This window comes from Ictalurus furcatus, chromosome 6 (assembly GCF_023375685.1).
Source record: "Ictalurus furcatus strain D&B chromosome 6, Billie_1.0, whole genome shotgun sequence".
NCBI classification, from domain to species: domain Eukaryota; kingdom Metazoa; phylum Chordata; class Actinopteri; order Siluriformes; family Ictaluridae; genus Ictalurus; species Ictalurus furcatus.
The window spans coordinates 30,213,746-30,235,625 of record NC_071260.1 but is presented as its reverse complement, the minus strand read 5'-3'; the positions used below and the strand labels follow the sequence as shown (position 1 = coordinate 30,235,625).

The following is a 21,880-nucleotide window of genomic DNA, read 5'->3' as shown; positions in this document are numbered from 1 at the left end:
ACACACACACACACACACACACACACACACACACGCCTCATTTGCATTTTAAAAGCGGTAAAATGTATATAATGTTGCATGGAATAACTGTGTGTGTGTGTGTGTGAAGAAGGGCTGTGAAGAAATTATTGAAGCCTGTCATCCAAGGGCTGTCAGCATTCACCCAAACTGGGAACATGTGAGGTCAAACCATAAAAATCTTTCTTTTTTTTTCCCCCCCAATTAATATTTCTCATTGATTACATTTACATGGACAGCAATAATCTAATTATTATTGATCTTATTCTGACTAAGACAATATTCTGATTAAGTTGTTTACATGAGTTGCTTTAAGAATACTCCTTTCATGTTCGGGTTTTTCATGTTATAGAATATAGATGGATTAACGGCACATGTCATTACGTCACCGCGCCACGCCATCCGACGTTCCCTCCAGAATTTCATGTATCGACATATAGTTCATCTTCGTTATGGTACCGAAAGGTACTCATTCATGTTTTCTTCTGTTGTAAAATAAATGCCTATGTTATAAATCACTGGGAGACCACAGACGGTTGTCACATGCAGGGACGTAGCTTGTGAACAGGCAGGGCAGGCAACTGCTTGGGGCCCCAGGCCGTTAGGGGGCCCCTGAGGGCTGACAAGCTTTACTCCATAGCAATGTGCAGCAAAAAACGTGACAACCGCAGTGACAATGGTCAACTTGCAATGACATGACAGTCAGAAACTTCCTGAAAGGGGCCTCATGTCATTCTCATTGACTTTTCAGCGGTAACATTGAAAACAATAATCAGAAAACAACATCAATGAAGGAAAATGAAGTCTTTTCCATCAGGAACTGAAAAAAAGAAAACAAAAAAAGATAACTTTATTTATGGACTTTAATGTTGAAATGAATTCTTCATATTTCCAGATTTCTTGAGGTAATACTGATGTCTGGTGAAAATGTCATGTGAATAGTCTCACTGAAAATAGATTTACTGAAAAAAAACGTTGGCGCGTCCAATACTTATTTCCCCCACTGTATGTACTATAAAACAGTTGTACAAATGAACACGTGAAGGCCTAATTTTTCTGAATTGCAGTTGTTCACTTTATATCTATATAAAGTTACTGTTATTTCTCTAATACAGTATATTGGAGCTGAAATGAAATAAAGTTTAATGCAGACCTTCAACTTTAATTCAGAATTTACATCTGAATCGGATGTAAGGTGTAGAATTTACAGCACTTTTTATCTGTGCTACACTGTGTAACTGGTTCCCTTGTATTTAATGCTAATGTGGCTGCTGACAAAAACAGCAGGATGAATTCTGAAGTGTATAGGCCTATATTATCTGCTCAGATTCAACCAATACTTCAAAACTCATTGGATGGCACTTCACAGTGCAGATGGACAATGGCCCAAAGCATACTTCAAAAGCAACTCAAGACATTTTTAAGGCAAAGAAATGGAATGTACTTCAATGGCCAAGTCGAGCACCAGACCTGAATCCAACTGAGTATTCATTTCACACGGTGGAGGCAAAACACCACAAGAACAAGCAGAATAGCTGCAGGAAACACCTGGCAGAACACCACCAGAAAAGAAACCCAGCATCTGGTGATGTGTATCAGTGCCAGACTTGTAATTTCCTCAGACTTTATGGAGATCCTACACCTCAGGTTGCAATTATTAGAGAATTGATATGTCCTTCAAGATAGTTGACTTTGATCGATTTCCGGGTCACGGGCTGGAGGACGGAGGAGCGAGGAAACGAGGAAGCATCAGTTTGAGTATGGAGAAGCACCCTAGTGTGACCACCCCATTATTTGCTTCGTTCATGAATGAATCAGCCGTTTTGAACGAATCGGTTGAATGAATGATTCAATGACTCACTTAGTAAGACAGTGACTTGTCGCCACCTACTGGCGGTTTTAGTTTCACATATAAATAAATATGCAAGTAATTAAAAGATGTTCTACATCTACAATATGTAACTTTATGTTTTGTTTTGTTTTTTGTTTGTTTGTTTTTTGTTTTTCAAATAAATAATTATGAGAGAGATGCTCTTTTTTTCGCTTGAGCACCTGCCCCCCAAAATGTCTGTGCACGGACCTGATAAGAAATATCTCTGAGCCTATTCCCATTTTGATATTTTATTTGTCCCTATTTAGTAAAGAAGATTCCTTTGTTTGAGTACGCCATTTTGGCAACTGCTTTGGGTGTTTCTCAAAGGAAGGCTGCATCCTAGAACAGTCCTTCTGAGGCTTGTAGGCTAGACTTCTCAGCATTGAACGCTGGAATGAGACCGCCTAGCAGCACTGAACGGCCTACTAAACATTTGGCCATATCTGATCATGGGGGGACGTGTCCCCCTCAATGTCTATTGTGGTTAAGGCCCTGTATCTGTTGTTTGCAGGTTAATGAGGTTACAATTAAAATTGAAGTAGGGAGGGACGACGTTAACCCGTCATGCATGTAGTGCGCTTGTCAATTGGCTAAAACCTCCGTCGAGTAACACTAGTAGCCTAATTACTACTGTATAAATAATTATTATTATAGATCAATGGAATACATGCTTGAGATTTCATAAGAGGGTTTAAAAAAATACTGTGGGCCTCTAGGATACAGCCTAGGTTAGCCCGTGCATTACTCCACCCCTGCATGACAGTAATGCCACAATATTTTGACATATAATATAAGTACTATTGATTTTTTTTTTGTAGGCTAATTGTAGTATTGTAATACTTTTTTTTAAATCTTTATATTAACATTAATTATACAGTGCAATCATATGACCAAGGGTGATTCTAGAGTCTGTTGGGGCCCTAGGCAAAAATTCTCATAGGGCCCTTCCAACCAGCCTTCATCATTATTATGTTATACAGTGGGAAAAAGTATTGTATGCGTCAGCATTTTTTTTTCAGTAAATATATGTCCTGTGAGGCTATTCACATGAAATTTTCACCAGAAATCCGGAAATATAAAGAATTCACAACATTAAAGTCGGTAAATGAAGTTATGTGTAATAAAGTGGAATGACACGGGAAAAAAGTATTGAACACGCTAGCTGAAATGTATTTAATACTTAGTGGAGAAGCCTTTGTTTGTAATGACAGCTTCAAGACGCTTCCTGCATTAAGAAATTACTCGGCTGCTGCATTCAGGTGAGATTTTGGGCCGTTCTTCTAAACATATTGTCTTTAAATCTTGCTCAATTGGATTCAAGTCATGTGACTGACTGGTCCATTCTAACGCTTTTCTCTGAAACCAATTAAGAGATTTCTTTGCTGTATGCTTGGGGAAAAAAATGAACTTTTCAACGATAGTCTAATTTTTTTATTGCACCTGTAGTTGGCTACATAAATGTTACAATTCCAAAGACTTGTACAAGTATCTGACGCTAGATGGCGCTATAGTTCTATTCTATTTGTAAAAGCACAAATTTGATGGTTCTTATGACAAGTTTTTAGAATAGCTTACATTTGTCTTGTACTGATGCTGTTATAAATAAGTGTATTTGTTTTGATCAAAAAAATCACACATACTCCCCTGCTGTTGTCCCATACAGTCTGTTTCAAAAGTTTGCACCCCTACGGTTTTTCAGTGAAAGAAGAAGCACCTCTTATCTTAAAAAGTATTTCAAGATTAAACATTAAATGGGGTTGTATTCAGTAACAGTCTGACAACTACCCAAAACATAAGGAAAACCAACAGAAAAGTACTTTTAAACCCTCTATCTCTGCCTTATTTAAAGAATGAAGTGTATGATATACAGTATGTCAAGAAGAATGGGCAAAAATTTGCCAAGCAAGTTTGAACAGGATGAGAGGGGGTCTGGTCATGGCTGAATATTTACAGCTAAGAAGTTGTTCAAAGGATGCAAAAGAGATATGAGGTAGTTATTATTAAATAATATTCTAAATATTCAACTCAGATTATTTGGGGTTTTTTTTTTTCTTCATCTATTAAACTCTTGCGTATGTGCCATTTATGACTTTATCTTTAGACTGATTGGTTGATTGGGTGACATGGGGCGAGATTTGTGATGGGTAACTCGATCAGGAGTTACTCTCGAGTGGATCATGTACTTATTTTGTGTAGTGATGCCGTCTCATATCTTCAGGGTCCCGTTTCGATCCTGAGCTGTCTGTGTAGAGGTTCTGTGCATGTTCTAGTGTTGTCTGTGTGGGATTCCTCAATGTTCTCTGATTTCCACCCACTTCTCAAAAACATACCAGTGAGTAGACTGGCTATGGTAAAATTGCCCCTAGGTGTGAATGTGTGTGTGTGTGTGTGTGTGTGTGCATAGTGCCAATTCTGGGATAGGCTCTTACTAGACCCTGACTAAGACTATTACTCAGGGTGAATGAACGGATGGATGGATGGATGAATGAGTGAATAATTCAGGGCACGGCAGAACATAATGTCATCAGTGCAGAAACTATGCATAGAAGCATGACTCATAAGGCAAAATCTCCTGAGCAAACATAAAGTATTAAATTAATCGAAACTCTTAAGTTGGATATTTAATACCAGTGACAGAGCTACTTTGTATAAGACTGCTGACATTCAAATAAATATTCAAAGAGAAATCCACACTGAATCCTGCATGTCCCCTAGTCATAGACGACGCATTGCGTGCTGTTCAGTGGAGATAGGAACACAGAAGTCGAGGCGGTGCTAAAACGTGCACGCTGTCTCCAGACGTTTGAAGTTATTATAGGAGAGCTAATTAGCAGGCGTGCTGCGCCTGCGCATGCGCATTCACTATTGTTCGCGAACGTTTGGTGCCTGGGGCGCGGTGATTCACCTGCGGGTAGCGGACTGCGCGCAGTCTCAAGCAGCGTCTCGTCCAATTGAAAAACAGCACCGAAACCTAACTTCCGGGCAGAGCGTTCACGCCACACTCTGGTCTAGGTAACCTCCACGAAACATGCGCCAAATCGTCGGGACTTTTGTGTTGTGAAAGTTTTTCGGATTGCGGTTCCTGGAGAAGTTGGAACGAGTTTGCGGCGCTTTTGGTTGGTCTGAGTGGCCGATTAGAGGAACGTTTACGCGCAGGACAGACGCAGATCTTTGCGCGGTTTGGTTTCACAAAGGCGATCCCGTGGGAACATTTCAAGCGCTTTGTCAAGATGCGGGAAGAAAAAGGAGCATTCCGTCTTTTCGGGTTGTTCACGGCGCTCGGTAAGTTGCCTCGTTGATCACTGAACTACGCGATTGTCTCACTCCGATGTGTTTGTGCTGAAAAGTTTGGAGGTTTTTGTTTTTTGGGGGGGTTTAAGAACACGCTCGCGGTTCTTGGCCTCATCTCCTCTCCTCTCAAAGCCTTGGGGAAATGGCAGGGTGCTGATCGCTAGGCTGGATCATTGCTATAAATATATATATATATATATATATATATATATATATATATATATATATATATATATATATATACACACACACACACACACACCAGCAGAAAGATAAAGAAAGTTTGTATGAGTTAATTGAAAGTCATGTGATAGTCCAGGGAACGTTCCTCTTAGTTTATATATATATATATATATATATATATAAATAATTATAAAAGGACAGTGCTTACTGCTGGTGTGAAGTGTGTTGGAAACAAGCCTAGAATGGTTAAGTAGCTGGGAGCTGGCAGAAATGTTTATCTGAATATCTAGAGTGTGTTGGCTTTGTACTATGGGAGCCTCCTGTAATAATATTTAGCATTGAGTTCTTTTTGTGTCACAATATGGCTTTTCTGAAGTTTTGATCCTTCTTCCTTGAGCTAAAGTGTATTTACCAGGAGGAGGAAGGTGGGGAAAAAAACATTTGTTGACAAGAGACTTAATCATTATCTATTTGATCACACTTTCACTTTTATCAGATACAATTTATACAAAGGGTAATTGATAAGATGATTTTATACTAGCCTGGATTTTTCTTTGTTTACTCATAGATCTGTTGCTTGAATAAGTAAAGTGTGTAGGTGGATAGGTGTGTGTGTCATTTCTGATTAACACTTGGTTGGGAAAAAAGGAACCGAAAGAAATCATTTGTTCCAGTAATTGAAATTCAGGCTTGGTCAGATGCACCAATCGAATCACAATTCCTCTTGTTGTATCGTTAAATATTGTTGCTTTTGTCATTTAAAAAAAATTAATTTAAAAAAATCTTTATTTATTTGATTTCTTTGGCTTGAAACATGTTGCCAGTACATGTAGAGGCAAGCCTTTACGTGTCTGCTGTCTCTGCGTGCTTCTGTTTCGCTGCCTTTTTTATTTTTTATTTTTTGTATTTCCTTGTTTTCAGAAGCAGTCTCAGGGTTATCATGGTCTTGCTCAATCCGTGATTTATGTTGTTGTTCATTTCCAGACTATGGCTTCCTTGCTGCCTGTACTTGTTTATAACTCTACAACGGAAAAAATCTAAACATTTATTATAGTAATGTGTTTCTCGATTCAGTCGTTAGAACAAGTTGAGGACCATAGAAGGTTGCTTACAATTAACGTTTCCATAAATGGTGTGCTTTTCTGTATTTGGCTTTTAAATGATGCCTCAGAGTTCTGGCACTTGTTTCTAAAGTGCCAGCTACAGGCCTTGTTTATACGGTGCGCTAATAGTTGTGCAATGGGTACGTCTATTCTGTTCTAACTACCATTCGATCTTTTTTCCTCCCACTGTTCGTTGTAATTTATCGGTCCCTTTTCTTTATTTTGAAACAAAAGCAATACCGGTTTTCAAATAAGTTGTGTAGCAACCCTTTGGCACTTTAATGAATTGTCCATTTCATTTCATCTCATCCATGTCATCTCCCTCCTCTGCACTGTAAAGGGAGTTTGGGCTTGACTAGGGTCAGTGGTGGTGGTGGACTAGAGCCTCAGCCTGACACTCTACCAAATCTTGCCAATTAGCAGTCACTACTACCCCATTTCTACGTTTCACTTTATAGCCTGTATGGTGTAATTTCATTATTTTCATTTCTGCATCTGTGTTTCTGGTGGCGAGAGCATATGTACAACGGCTGAAGATGAGCCCACAGAAGAGAACTGCCTAGCAGTGGAAATGCACTTTTCTCTTCGATTCCTTGCTCAATAACCTTTCGGCCGACTTCTCACAATTTTTCTCATAGGAGGAGTTGTTCGAAATAACTAAAATCTGCTTTAGATTGTGGTGTTCTTTCCATCGTTAGTGAGTCATGTGTGTAGGTAAGCTCAGCTCAAGGATTGCAGTCGAGTGATTAAATGGTAAAATGACGTACATGGAAATAACTTCCATAACTCTGTTTCAGCTGTGCTGTGTGAGAGTAGGGTGGTGAAAGTGCCTACTGGTCCACTGGTGCGGGTCGAGGGCCAGTCTGTGTCCATTCGCTGTGATGTCTCGGACTACGAGGGACCGCCCGAGCAGGATTTCGAATGGAACCTGATGCTGGATAACAAAAACGGTCTCCAGCTCATCTCCACTTTCGATCCGACGTACACAGACGCATCAATGGTTGACCGGGTCAAGAGTGGCGATATCAGCATTACGAAACTGGCAGATGACGCAGTAGAACTGACTATAAGAAAGGTCAGGGCCTCGGACAGCACCACCTATCGGTGCAGTACACCCAGCACTGATTCGTCCGTCAAAGGAAACTACTATGCAGATGTGGAACTTAAAGGTGGGTTGTTGTATTGTACTCTCTTTACATTACTGTTTTTACTGAGCTATTTTTATACCATAAAACAAAATCACATGGGGGCAATGATGCCGTTTTAAAAATAAACAATAAGGAATAAATAAAAACAAGCTGGAACTAACTGTGTAATGCTTATAGGAAAGATATAAATGTATCTTTGTTCAGTCAGTTGTGAAATCTGTTTTTAGCTAATGATGGGTTAACTTGGGGAACGGGGCTATGACGTCTCGGTGCAACAGGAAACGGCATGGAGCTTTCATTCCAACTGAATGACCGGGGTCAACTGCGACATCATTACACATTCCATGAATGATCATTAGGATTTATAGTTGTTCAGATCATATTCTGTTATATATGCAATAGAATGACATAATGTGTCTTTAATGTACTGGAAAGACGTTGTGTATTTTAGTTTGTTTGTAATATGTTATAAATAATTTTACAGTGTAATGTACATTGGGGCAAACTGGAGGTGTTAAAATGTGAATTTTGGGAGATTGAAGAACTATGTATTTCCATATTGATCTATGAAAGTTAAACGGGATGTTTACGACATACCTTGAGACATGACATCCCAGGATGAGGAACCCTTGAGTAACCACCAGAACTTAAGAAAAGAGAGAGTTTGCTTAACTGCTGTATATCTCTGAAGTAGAGGAAATGAACTAGGATTTACCATACTATAATATAATCTGTTACTTATTTGGTAAACATGGCTGGTCAGGATGATCAGAAATGGTCAGATAAACTTAATTGTTTCCCCTTTTATGTAAACAGCAGATGTACCCTGCTCCAGTAAAGTTATTTGTTATTAGTAAAGTTTATTAGTTAAATGTGTGACGTTGTAAATTCTAACAGACAGTGAATCAATTTGAAGCATGAAATGAATTGTAATTCTTTTTGTACAGTTATTGGTGACTCTCTCAAAGTGGCTACAGCCATTTCTCAGCCAAAAGTCTCGGAAGGCGAGTCAGTGAAGCTGCAGTGCAACATCAGTCGGGCCTACACAGCACACACTTCCCTGTCGGTCACTTGGTCTGTTAGAAAAGATGCTACCTCACTGGAAGAGCTCTTGACGTTTGGACCAGACGATGGGATGAAGTTGGGACAAGCCTTTGCTCAGCGTTATGCAAATGGTGAACTTATCTTGGTGCTGTCTGGCAGTGGCAGTTATGGCTTGATCCTGAAGGGGATGAAACCAATGGATCAGGGTGCGTATGTATGCACAGGCAGAGAGTGGACAAGGCAGCCTGGAGGAGGGAAGGGCTGGCAGACTATTCTAGAAAGGAGTGAAGAAATGGGGAATGTTTCAGTCACACCCTTAGGTGAGTAACAGTGTTTTGTTTTGTTTTTTTGTTGTTTTTTTTTTCTTCAGAGTTTGAATTGACAAAAGAGAACAGGTCACATTAATCTGTTCTGTTTAACTGCTGCAGCTGAGTCATTAGTTGAAAAAATATACAAACCGTTGTTAGTAATAAATAAACGTACATATTGTGGCTACTTTTGTGCAAATTACGTTTAATGATTGTCATTTTCACTGCTTTCCCATTAGTTTAGCAGCTAGTATCTTTTGTGTAAAGTGTTGGTATAATCTACAGTACCCAATATCTTAGGATTCAAATCTAGAATGACTTCTAGACTTCAGCCATGAGCTGTTTTGTAAATCCTATCTTTCATTTTGAAGCACTATGAAGAATGACATGAAAGTGCACAGGGATGCGGCATGACCTTTTCATAGCATTTTATTAAAACCCCCCCTGCATTTACAGCCATTCCATGCAGTGCAGACCCAGCAGTGTTAAGAGAGAGTAATCCAGTGTTCTCAAAGTTATTGCCTTGGTTTAATAAATGGATTTCAGGCAATATTTTCATGTCCAGCTGAGCGCTTTGTGACCGAGTACTTTCTCTGGTGTTTTAGCCCAATCTCTGGTGGTTTCAATGGAGGAAAATATTACACTCAGTATGGAGGACACTCTGAATCTGACCTGCTCAGTAGCTGCTAATGGCCTGCTTTCTCTGGGCATGGAGGTGATATGGCGTGTCAAGGGATTTAGCGGCTCTGACAATCAGCGAGTGCTGCTCCATGTTGGACGTGACGGCCAAGTGCTGATTGGCTCCGAGCTTGTGAGCATGAGCAGGGTTCAGCCAGGCACTTTCAGGCTTCTCCTCCCCAAAGTGCAGAACTCGGACTCCGGCCTGTACTCATGCCAGGTGAAGTGCTGGTTGCCACAGGGCAGTGGAGGATGGTACCAGGCCGCTGAGAAAACCTCTGATCCTATCCAAGTTCGGGTAATACAGCTGGGTAAGAAGAATTATTTATTTATTTATTTATTTATTTATTTATTTATTTATTTTAATCAGTTCATATTCTTTGCCTTTTTTTTTTTTTTGCTTCCCTCTGTCCCATAAAAATCCTGCTCATTTTCCTTGTTCCAGCCTTTTGTCTTCAGCGGTGTTGGGTTGAGTGTTTACCTCCTCCACAACCACCTTATCGCATACACTTCTTCTTTCTGCATCTTGAACATTATAAACACTCTGTGCATATAGTATTAAGTATCCAGTCAAGCCTTACCAGTGGGTTGTGCAATAGTTAGCCACCCTAAAAAAACCTGTTAGTCCTCTTAAAGTTTACAAAAAGTATGAGTAGGTGATGTATGTTGTCTGATACGATGTCAAATCTATTATTTGGGGAAAATAGTTTGCTGTTTGTTGTTACCGTATATCGGAAAAGTGAACTACATACATATTTTGGATCCTTCGCACTGTAGGGAAGAAGGTCTTGAAGATGTTTTTAACACATTAAAAGCACTCCTAGCTAAGCTGTGTTGTCACCCCTTACATCATCAGGCTGTAGTCTGCCTGAGGCTGCAGAAAGCCCCAAGTATTACCAAGAAGTTCCTTTCACTTTCCCTCTGATAAACTGTAGTAACGTCTACCTACCTTCTAGTACACCTGTGTTCCGGTAAGTTCCACAACACATTATGCAGTTTGGTGTAGATCTTGAAAATATATCCTGAGATCACTATGGGATATGGATACAGATCAGTGGCTTTATACAAAGTTCTTAATTACACAATGCAAACATTTTAACATTTTCAGGATGGATTATTCTGTCTGCTATGCTTTTAATCATACATTCTTTTTTGTTTGTTTGTTAGTTAGTGCTGTTGGGTTTGGATTTAGTGCTCTGTCTGTCCTCTCTGGGGCAAAGTAATGGCATAGCACTGTTTAAGTTTCAACAGTCGCATAACTTTAAATCTTTATTTTACAGTAGATGATGTAACAAAATTGGCAAATGGAGGGGGAAAACAATAAAATTGCCCTAGGTTCATGTTCATTTGTTTAACTACACCGATTCTACACTGAGCCACTGTTTCTGCCTGTGATCCCAGTCCTAATGGGTCTCTGTTTGCTGTAACTCATTTTGCATTTGTGCTTTTCTTTCTCTTGCACACCAGCCTATGGTGAAGGTTAGAGGAAGAACCAGTACAACTACTGTCTGTGGGTTGGTTCCTCTTTCCAAATATAGAAGGAAGTGTTCTGTGCTGCCAAGAGCTATATTGTATTAGTTCAATGTCTGTGTGTTAAACGCTCTGTGAATATGTCTGCTCTAGAAATAGTCCAGTGTGTTCATTTATTACCCGTTATCATGTTTTCAAGTCCATAAGGCCATGTGGTTTTACATCTACATCTGTGTGTGTGTGTGTGTGTGTGTGTGTGTGTGTGTGTGTGTGTGTGTGTGTGTGTGTCTGTGTGTGTGTCTGTGTTTGTGTGTATCTGTACTAGGGATGTCACGATACCAAAAATCTAGTAGTCGCTAGCGATACCACCAAAAGTACACCATACTCGATACCAAAGTCGATACCACGGTGTGGTATTAAAATAAAATCAAAAACTCTCCTGGAGGACATCCTCCTCTGGCCAAAAAAAAAGAGAGCGAGATAAGGAGAGAGGGGGATATTTTAGTTATCAAACACTGTCTGACAGTGAGTGGAGGTGCACTTCTAAACATGCACACGCACGCACACACACACACCCCTTATACTCTGGATGCAAGCATTAGTTTAAATTCACTGATATGGTGGCAGGCCAAAAAGATTTATTAAAAGCATGAACATGTGAATAATTATTAGTGACATTAGGCTACATTTAGCTGACAGGACACGGGCTGAATGGCGAAGCATGGTGGCCTATTAGGAGGTAGTTTATAACACTGCAATGTGTTAGCGTCATTGACAAATAACCGGCTATCGCAAACATTACATGGAGCATAACGTTATCTGGTTTCATGGCAACAATGCCAGCTGCCTCAAACAAACATAATATAGGACCCGTCTTTCAGGTGCTTCGCCGAATTCCAGGTGTTTCCTCGCTTTGTTTGAAATGAATGATGGCATCGGTTGCACACCCGCGTCAGTGCGTCAATTATTTTTGTTGCCATCCGCCTCAAATGCGACGTATTTACATATTCCATAGCACCTTTCTTCTCAACGAGTCGGGGTGGAGCTAAACTTCTGTAGTTTTTCCCATGTGCTTGTAGTTGTTTTTCTTCTTCACCACTTGTGGACTGACTAAAACACTTGCGCGTATTTGCTGCCCCCATCAGGTCCGGAAGAATTGCAACCCCGGTACCTTCATTACCGATAGTACTTACGCTACTGCAGAAAAACAAGTTCCGCCTGCATATGTAATTGTACCTGCTTGTATCTGTGTGACACCGTGCCTGTGTGCCTGCGCCAGCATGTATCTGTGTGTGTCTGCGCCTGCGTGTGTCTGCGCCTGCGTGTATGCTGAGACTGAACAACGACAGCTGGAACAAGCAAGAACGTAAATCCTTTATGCTCCTCTAGCATAAGGCTGTTTTATCAGAGGTCAACTGTATGGTACCATCTACCGTTCGTATTGCGGTGGCAAGCAAGATAAGCAGATGTGGACTTCTGACAAGATATAGTTAATGCTTTTTAAATGATATTCAGCAAATGATTGATTCTCACTTCTCTGTATCACAGAACCAGATTTTAAGGTGGGTCTCACAGGCCGTCAGCTCCCCCAGTTCACAGATGACCCCACCGTGCTGCTCTGTGAGGTGACCGATCTACTAAACCTGCAGGGTGGACGTCTGGGTGTGACCTGGTCCTACAGCAAAACGCAGGATAACACATCTCAGACCATAACCACCATCGCTTCCATAGATCATCAAGGGATACTTGTACCAGGAGATCTGTATCAACAGCAGCTGGGTAATGGAAATATAGCAGTGACTCGCAGTGATCTGAATACATTCAGGCTGCAACTGCTGCACACTCAGGACAAGGACATGGGCTTTTACTCCTGCAGTGTTGCAGCCTGGACCCGTGGCCACCAGGAAAAATGGAACAAGGCCAAAGAGCTTAAGTCCAAGCCTGTCGGAGTACAGTGGTCCTCTAAGAGTAAGCACCAAAAAGTTCATTTTTTCTCGCTCTGTAGAGTTGATCATTTCACATCGTCTTAAAGTTCTTCACTTCAAAATTAATCATGTCCTTGGCGTTAAATAAGAAATCTGCTATGGTCAATTCATAGGTTAAGTGTTTGTGGGATAAGACATCTTATGGTTATTGGCAAATACACAAATGTTATGTTCTTGCATTTTTGGGTAATTAGTTGCTTATTCATTCCTCACTGCAGCAAATTCAGTCAAATTAGCAAGGTCACAGTAATGGACATGAAAGATGATGATGATGATTGAACGTGCCTTATGACTTCTGTTTCATAATGCAATCACACATGAGAATAAGTGGCTTTTAATTGTGGAAATAATTAGGTCTGCTTCACAACAGTTTCTACACACAAAGATCTTTCTCTTCAAGAGTGAACAAGATCCACTTTTCATTCCACTAAGCCTCAAATTCCAATGCTATGGAGTAACACTGTGTTAATAATTTGTATTAGTGGTTCATTTGTTCTACTGCTGACTTGTGGACCTGTTCGCAGTAGATTTGATTTTCAACTGTTCTTCAGTGTAGAAAACATGGAATGTTTTGGAGTTAACCTTTAAACCTTTGCTTGCAGCACCAGTGCTCAGTGTGGCAGCTGATCAAGTAAGAGGGGCCTCGACAGGCGGCTCCATATTCGAGATGAGCTGCAAGGTGACTGGTCAGAACATGCAAAACCCCAGCTATTCAGTGCTCATCCGCTTTGAAGAGACGGCAGGTGGAAAGTCGCGTAAAGTTCTGTCTCTGAGTGCAGACTCCACACTGCAGCTGGAGCAAGGAAGCCGTGCTGACGGTGTGGCTCTAGATAAGACTGGCCCACTAGAGTACCGCTTCCGTCTATATGGGGCTCAAGTCTCTGACCGAGGCTTCTACTACTGTGATGTGACCGCTTGGACACGTGATCAAAGCAACACCTGGAACAACAGAGTCAGTGCCGAGTCAAATAAAATACAGCTTGCCTTTGCTGACACAGGTATCACCCTGCAAATCTGATTTACATTTAGAACAGTTGAGAGGCTGCCTGAGTGTTACTGCTATTTATAGTTCATTGTTCACTGGCTGTTTCATTGCCCTGATCAGCCCTAGATATAAACTCCCTCGGGGCAAATATCTGCTGCTGCTTATAGAGCCCTTCAGTCTTTTCAGTCTATACAAGATTTTGCAGAGATTTTAGCGGCCATGCTTGATTTTGTGACGACGTCACATGGCACGTCTTGGTCCAAATCTGTGGTCATTTTGAAAAATATTTATTTTGAATATTGCAAAGTTTCCTTTATTTTTCGTTAATTGCCACAATGGAACAATTCCGTAGGGACTGTCTTTTCAACACTGTGTGTGTGTGTGTCTCATCTTGGCAAAACTGAAGCCCATTCAGGCTTCCAGCCCAGCACTAAAGTGCTTATTTGCTAATTAACATAAAGAGAGGAACAGAATGACACAAATAACTTCTCAAAAGCTGCCTTAATACTTTGAAAGGTTTAGACATGCCAGCCTACAGTTTTCTTCACTGCATCACTGATCTAACAGTCTGATTTACTTAGGAGGAGTCAATAAGAAATCATGTGACGTTAAAATCTGTGCGTGTGTGTGTGTGTGTGTGTGTGTGTGTGTGTGTGTTCGTGTCCCTTTCCCTCACAGGTCCAGTATTCAATGTCTCCATTTACTCAGAGAGCAGTCAGGTTAAGCCTGGGGACACATTCAAAATGGAGTGCATCATGTCTGTACAGGGGGCTACATCCATAACAGGCAAGTAATCAGTCATTTGTATTGTAGTAAACATAAGAAAACAAATATCCCGTATCTCTAAGAACATGCAGGAAGTCTAGTTTCTGCCTGTAGCAGGTAGCAAGGTGAGTACAGCTGATGTATGTACACTCTGAAGACAGACGTGGGATTTTGAGACTTTCCACTACATCTCCACTATGTTTCGTGTTGTGAGCATCGATCATTTAAAAAAAAAAAAATTTTAAGGGTATTTTGTCTGCCCTCATATAAAAATTTTTGCAGTTGTCGTTCTGTAGCTTAATAGCATGGAGTAATGTGGAGGGCTGCAGTTCCAGGTCCTGTTTGAGTTGCGTGTTTGCAGAAGGTTCATTGTTTTAGGGTATTATGTTGCTAAGTAATACAAGGCAATGTTCCTTCCTTGATCGAGTCTTTGTGATGCCAGGTGTGTAAACTCACTTCCTGTTTTTTAGTTTGGACGGAAATGCCGAATGTTGTATGTATATCTGTTTTCATATACAAAATCCTTTACTGATTGGAATAATTCCGTTAATCTCTTGTCCTGAAAACTGTAAAGAGAGGCTGGCATGACAGTGCAATCCATGTGCGTCAGACTAGTGAATTTAACCGAGTTGCACGATTAGTTTTTGTTACCTTTTCTATATTACACTGTTTTAAATGGGATGGTTGTATAATTTTTAGAAAAATCCTTTTTAATGCTGCATTTAAATAATCTGTCGTCGTACTTTGGCTATAGGAGAATCAAATTGTGCTTTCATTATGGTGCAGGTTTGTGTCTGCAGTATTGGGCTTTAACTATAACTGCTTTTTTTTGGGGGGGGGGGGACTTGCAATATCAGTGACTTACCAGCACTATACGGCTCTAAAACATGAATTCAGGACATATTAAATTTGCTTTATTTAGTTATTTACTTGTAAAATTGTAAATGCCTGTTCTAGGGTGTAATGCATTCATTCAGATCTGAATCGTCATTGCTTAACACTAAGCCTGAACAATTTTCTCTTCTATCTAGTGAATTGACCCACCAGTACAGCAATACGTGTCCAAAAAAAAAATGCCAATATGTAATACAAAGTTTCCCATTGTATCGCTATCTTTTTAAAAAAAAAAAAATAAATTTGAACACTATAGAGAATGGCACACTTATTTCAAGGCTAATATTGGCCTAGTTGTTATTAATAGATTGAGAATAAGGGCCATTGTTCTCCCCTAAGGCCCTGAAATTATCTATGGTTCATAGAAAGCTCCTGCTATTCCTGTCTGAGTGCTCTGCTCCTGCTGTCGTCTCTGCACTCATTTCCATTCTGTTACTAGGACTGTACACTGTAATGGAAAGAACCGAGCTCACCACTCCATAAAAAGCAAATAGCACAGTAACGCGAAATGCTTTAAGCCATCCATCTTGGAGAATCATTTTCGATGCATTATAGTTTTCAACAATTTGTCATTTAATTTTGTATTTTGAATCATTTGGTGGAAGGAAGATGGACTGTGGAGTGATTTTAGCTATATTTTTCGGCTTGGTCGCAGATCGAGAGAAGTGGAAGAAAGATCTGCTGTACTTTGAAATCATAGAAGGAGAGCACTGACTGTTTTGTTAACAACATTCAAAGCGAACTGAGCAATAACAAGTGGTTCGGATGGGAATGAGGTGTGGCGTTTAGTGAAGTCTTGGAACGGAGTTTGAGGCAAGAATATATTAAAATGGATGTTTGCCTTGGCTCTATTTTAAATTCAAATGGGAAAATTGTGTCCTTATCTTCATCACCAGCGTTATGATTACTTCACACCCTTGATCTTATCTAGACAAAGGCTGTTCATTTCTGGATGGATATGACCTTACCTACCGTGCCCTCCGAATGTATTGGAGCGGCAAGGCCAATTCTTTTGTTTTTGCAATTCTCTGAAGACATTTAGGTTTGAGGTCAAGAGCTTAATATGAGACAATAGATCAGAATTTCAGCTTCCATTTCCTTACATCTAGTTGTGTTAAACATCATCACCATCATGAGTTCCAGCATCGATAACGATGAGTGAGCCTTGACCAAGCCCAATCCATGACACTACCTCCACCATGCTTGACCCATGAACGTTATGTTTTAGATCATGAGCGGATCCTTTCTTTCACCACACTTTGGCCTTTCCATCACTTTGGTAAAGGTTCATCTTGGTTCCAAAACTTTTGTGGCTCATCCATGTATTTCTTTGCAAATTTCAATCTGCCCTTCTGATTCTTACTGCTGATGAGTGGTTTGCATCTTGTGGTATAGCTTCTATATTTCTGCTCTCAAAGTTTTCTTCGAATGGTGGATTGTGATATGTTCAACAGCTCTTAATGTTTCTTTCTTCAACTCTTGTTGTTTTCGTTATATTATACCAGTTATATCTGACTGGTATAATAACAATCAGATGCCTGGTGGTTATTGTACCAGTGTTTTGGGGGGTTTTTTTGCTTTTTTTTTTCAGGATTGGTTGAGCAATAGCTCTGATAGATTTTCCCTTAGTTCTCAGCTTCAAAATGACTCTCATTTCACCCATTGCCAGCTCTCTGAAATTCTGATCTATTGTCTCATCTTTTGATCTCAAACCCGAATGTCTTGAGTGAATAGCAAAAGTAATAATCGGTCCTGCTGTTTCAATACGCTTGGAGGAGACTGTACATGTATCTTGATGTGAATGCATGTAGTTATAAGTCTGTGTTGGAACAAAATGACTTGGCGCCGGTAAAAGCACACAGAGGTGTGGCAGCTCAGTGTTTAGCATTGCACTATGGCCTTTGTGGAGATTCCTCACATAGCAGATGGCATGCATGCAGGGGCCTGTCTGACTGAGTCTCAGTCTTTGGATCCTCAAGGAGTTTAGCACTCTTCGTCTTAAAGTAGAAATGTTGAATACATTGAAAAGAGGTTTTACATTTATTTTTGCTCTTTCCTATGCAGTATTTCAATGACGCTGTGCTTCATAAAAACGTTGAAAGTCTCTTTTTAGCGGAGTTTCTCCGTTGTGCTCAGATGTTCATTTCTGTTCTCCCCCTATCCCTCAGGTGAGGTGGGGTATGACGTTGACTGGTTCCAGAGACCAGCACAGGCAATGGAGAATGGTGCTGTGCCCCTGATCAGCATGGATCACTGGGGAGTGGTAAAGAAGAGCAGAGGAAATGAGAGCACACCGTATTGTGTAGAGCGCACAGACAGGGACAGATTTGTGCTCAGTGTTTACCACGTTCAGGACGGGGACATGGGCGAGTACTACTGCACGGCCAAGCTCTGGCATTTCTCTCCTGACACTCGACTTTGGAGTGAGGGGCAGAAACTCACCTCTGGCCCAGTCTTTCTCTCCATCAACCAAGCATGTAAGGATTCTGACATGTTGTAGCTTTATATATAATATTTACAAAGAAACTGCAAATGTGTTAAGTAATTTGGCAGACGTGTGTTCTGCATCCATGTTTTGTGTTATAACAATTGTGTTTGTGTCTCTTTAGTGTGGGACTCCATGAAGAACCCAGTGATGTATGGCCTTGGAGCAGCTCTAATTGTTGCCTTACTGTCCATTCTTCTTGGACATATCACTTCCCGCTGCTGCTTCTCCAGAAATCCGATGCACACACCACGCAACAAGCTCATTGACCTGGAGATGGACTGAGCCACATGACCCAAACCAATCCTCTTCCTCCTGCTAATGTGACCTCATTTTATTTTAACCCACTTCAAGATAGCATGGCTGCTAATGTCCTTAGAAATTGTATTGAGCCAAAAGTATTCAAATATGTGTGAGTGCACTGTTCCACGAGAGATTAGGAGAATCCTTACTACTCATGTGCACTCAGGAGGATGTGGTCACTCCAGTGAGAGACACTTGCTGTAACTCAGGATCAAGTTGCTGATGGTGGCCCCATCCACCTTAATGACTGTTCTCGGAATCTGTCCTGGGTTTCAATGTTTTTGGAAGAACTTCATCAGGAACAACATTTTGCGCTCCTTACAGGCATAGAACTGCATTGTGGTGCAGCTATCAAAGCTACATAATGAGGAGCAGATTTTTATTCCTGTATGAACGACTCTCGTGAAAGAGATGCAGAGGTTATAAGACACATGGAACAAGTAGGGAAGCGTATTCTATAGTCGGCTTTCATCTCCCTTCGTTGCCCCAGTCCCGATCCAGATTCAGCCCCTGTCACTTCATGACATCAGCCATGCATATCCTGCATCTAACCAGCCTGCCTGTCAGTCAGAGCAGATTCCTGCTGTTCAGAAGAGTTTTATTCAGGACTCCAGCTGACCGTCACTAATGGCCGGGGCCATAGTTTCCTGATCTGCTCCCACGATCCGTCTCTCTTGTGCAAACACTGCTATCTCTTAGGGTATGCTTCGCTACAAGCTAGAGCCCATTGTCTAGAGGCTACTAGTTACTAGAGTTGGGCACTTTGGGGGAGATAATGTGTCCTGCTTGCTCTGCTAGTACAACACACTGGCCTTGCAAAAGCCCTAATAAGTGATCTTCCACTTCATGCTCACAATTGTTCCCTTTTTTCACATATAGCACACATCCTCATGTAGTCACATACTAATTTTATAATGCATTCATTTTTCTTCCCAGAAAATACAACAGCTGCACTGTCCTTGCCCTCAAACTGCATTCAACTGCTCTCTCGTCCATTACAAGCTGTGTCTCCTTTGAAAGCTGCAGCAGCTGTTGGCCTGCAGTCCTCCATTACGTGACTGAGAAACCGTCTAGAATGTGAGCTTTGCTGTATTGATTTAAAGTAAGATTATGTACTTGTCGGTAAAGAGTTCTTTAGGATGAAGTGGACCCAGAACACGCAAACATTCTGCACTATATTGCTGCATGGCGGGACTTTTTAAAATCACTTGTAGGATTTTTGGTTTATTGCTGTTTTAAGTAGTATTTTGGGGGTGTTTTTAAAAAAAAAAATTGAATTGATGCTGAACCGAGTGCAGCTTTGTGCTTTCCTGTCTTTTGATTAAGTGGTTTTTGAACAGTGTTTAATTCATAAAACAGGAAATAATTCCTCCAAAAACTGATACCATAATAAAAGTTTTTAATAACCACAAGGTACATTGGTGTGGTTTTGTTTCTGTGGGGGTTTTTTTTTTTTTTTTTTTTTTTTGTTTTGTTTGTTTTTTAGTTCTTCCTAGATTCTTTGTTCTGCATGGTTTGAATAAATTACTGTTTTTCTTATGTTCATGACACGATGTCATGGTGGTAGTCAAAACAGGATTCCCTCTCGCTACTTTACACTTGCATCTCTCTTTGTTCCTTCATTATTTAACTTTTCTTTTCCATCTTCAGACTCTGACGTTTTTTCTTTTGATAAGTTTCTTTCTTTCCATTATTATTATTATTATTATTATTATTATTATTATTATTATTATTATTATTATTATTTTATTTTTTTTATTTTTTTACCATTCTTCCTGACTTACCTTCTTTCTGTCCTGCTCTAGCCCTCCTCCTGAAGTGTACTGTTTTCAGGGAATGTGTTTGATGAACTGGTTAAATGCAGCATGTCCCTTCAGAAGATGTGAATTGCTTGGTTAATATTTTTCTGATATATGCACAGCATTATGGTTTTTACTCTGAAAATTGACACAAGGCATTTTATTTACCCAAGGTTTAATTATGTTGCATAGTTTTATATCGAATTTAACCAAATAGGTAAACTAATGTAAACTAAATGAATACTGTCTCCAAGAAAGGAACCAGTCTGTTTTCCGTGAAGCGTTTTACGGTTAAAATCGGGTAATAATTACAAATAACCTTACCACTTTGAAGTGTTCATTCCAATTACTTTTTTTTTTTTTAAGAGAATCGTACTTCTTTATTTAATTCACCATTCAGAGTGACACCAAGAGACATTATGTACCGTTCTGACCGCCTGCCCACAACAGTACTGAAGTTTGTTCTATAGTTTGTTTAATGTTTATGGCTAAAGCAATTATATTAATTTATGTAATGTGTAACCAGGTTGTCCTTGGTGCACAACAAAAACTGCAAGTCAACATAATGACTGTTTTTAATAATAAAAATAAAGGATTCAGGTTTTTTAACCCGAGTTTGAAGATAATTTAGAATGGTGAGTCAGATTGATGGTAATTATTACAAGCACAGAATACGTGTTGAACTACTGTCACATGTACCTGCTAAATACTATCTGACAATGATGACTAAACTGTAAGTGTATATACACGTACACTCACTGAGCACTTTATTAGAAGCACTATATTAATAGAGGGTAGGGCCTCCCTTTGCTCTCAAAACAACCTCAAGTCTCATGAAACCACTGGCATGGATTTCACAAGATGCTGGGAACATTCATTTGCGATTCTGGTCCCTGTAGATATGATTGCATTATGCAATTCCTGCAGAGTTTTCAGGTGCACTTTCATGCTGCAATTCTCCCGTTCTACTACATCCTAAAGCTGTTCTATTGGATTCAGATCCGGTGACTGGGAAGGCCACTGAAGAACACTGAACTCATTATCATGTTCATGAAACCAGCTTGAGATGACGACTTCTTTGTGAGGTGGAGCATTATCATGGTGGAAGTAGCCATTAGAAGATGGGTAAATCAAAAAGATTGATGTTCATGAAGGGATGCACATGGTCAGCAACAATACTCACCACCATTACACTACCTCCACCAGCTTGGACTGTGGACACAAGGCAGTTTGGGTGCATAGATTCGTGCTGTTAGTTCTAAATTCTGAGCCTACTATCTGTGTACCTCAGGCAGAAATCGAGATTCATCAGACCAGGCTACATTTTTCCAGTCTTCAACTGTTCAGTTTTGGGGAGCCTGTGCACCCTTAGCTTTCTGTTTTGGGCTGACAGAAGTGGAACCTGATGTGGTCTCCTGCTGTTGTAGCCCATTCACCTCAAGGTTCGAGGTCTTGTGCATTCTGAGATGATTTTCTGCTCACAACAATTGTATGTGGTCATCCGAGTTACTGTAGCCTTTCTGTCAGCTTGCAACAGTCTGGCCGTTC

At 40.3% G+C, this 21,880-nt stretch overlaps 1 protein-coding gene across 1 annotated transcript; it reads left to right on the top strand.

Moving 5' to 3' along the window:
- Positions 1-4,634: 4,634 nt before the first annotated feature.
- On the top strand, positions 4,635-21,258 carry LOC128609153 (prostaglandin F2 receptor negative regulator). The gene is made up of 9 exons (XM_053627576.1): positions 4,635-5,173; positions 7,266-7,637; positions 8,564-8,980; positions 9,574-9,957; positions 12,665-13,084; positions 13,704-14,099; positions 14,765-14,872; positions 17,914-18,222; positions 18,355-21,258. The coding sequence occupies exons 1-9, from the start codon at positions 5,122-5,124 to the stop codon at positions 18,513-18,515; spliced, it is 2,619 nt and encodes an 872-aa protein (XP_053483551.1). The 5' UTR covers positions 4,635-5,121; the 3' UTR covers positions 18,516-21,258.
- The last annotated feature ends 622 nt before the right edge of the window (positions 21,259-21,880 follow it).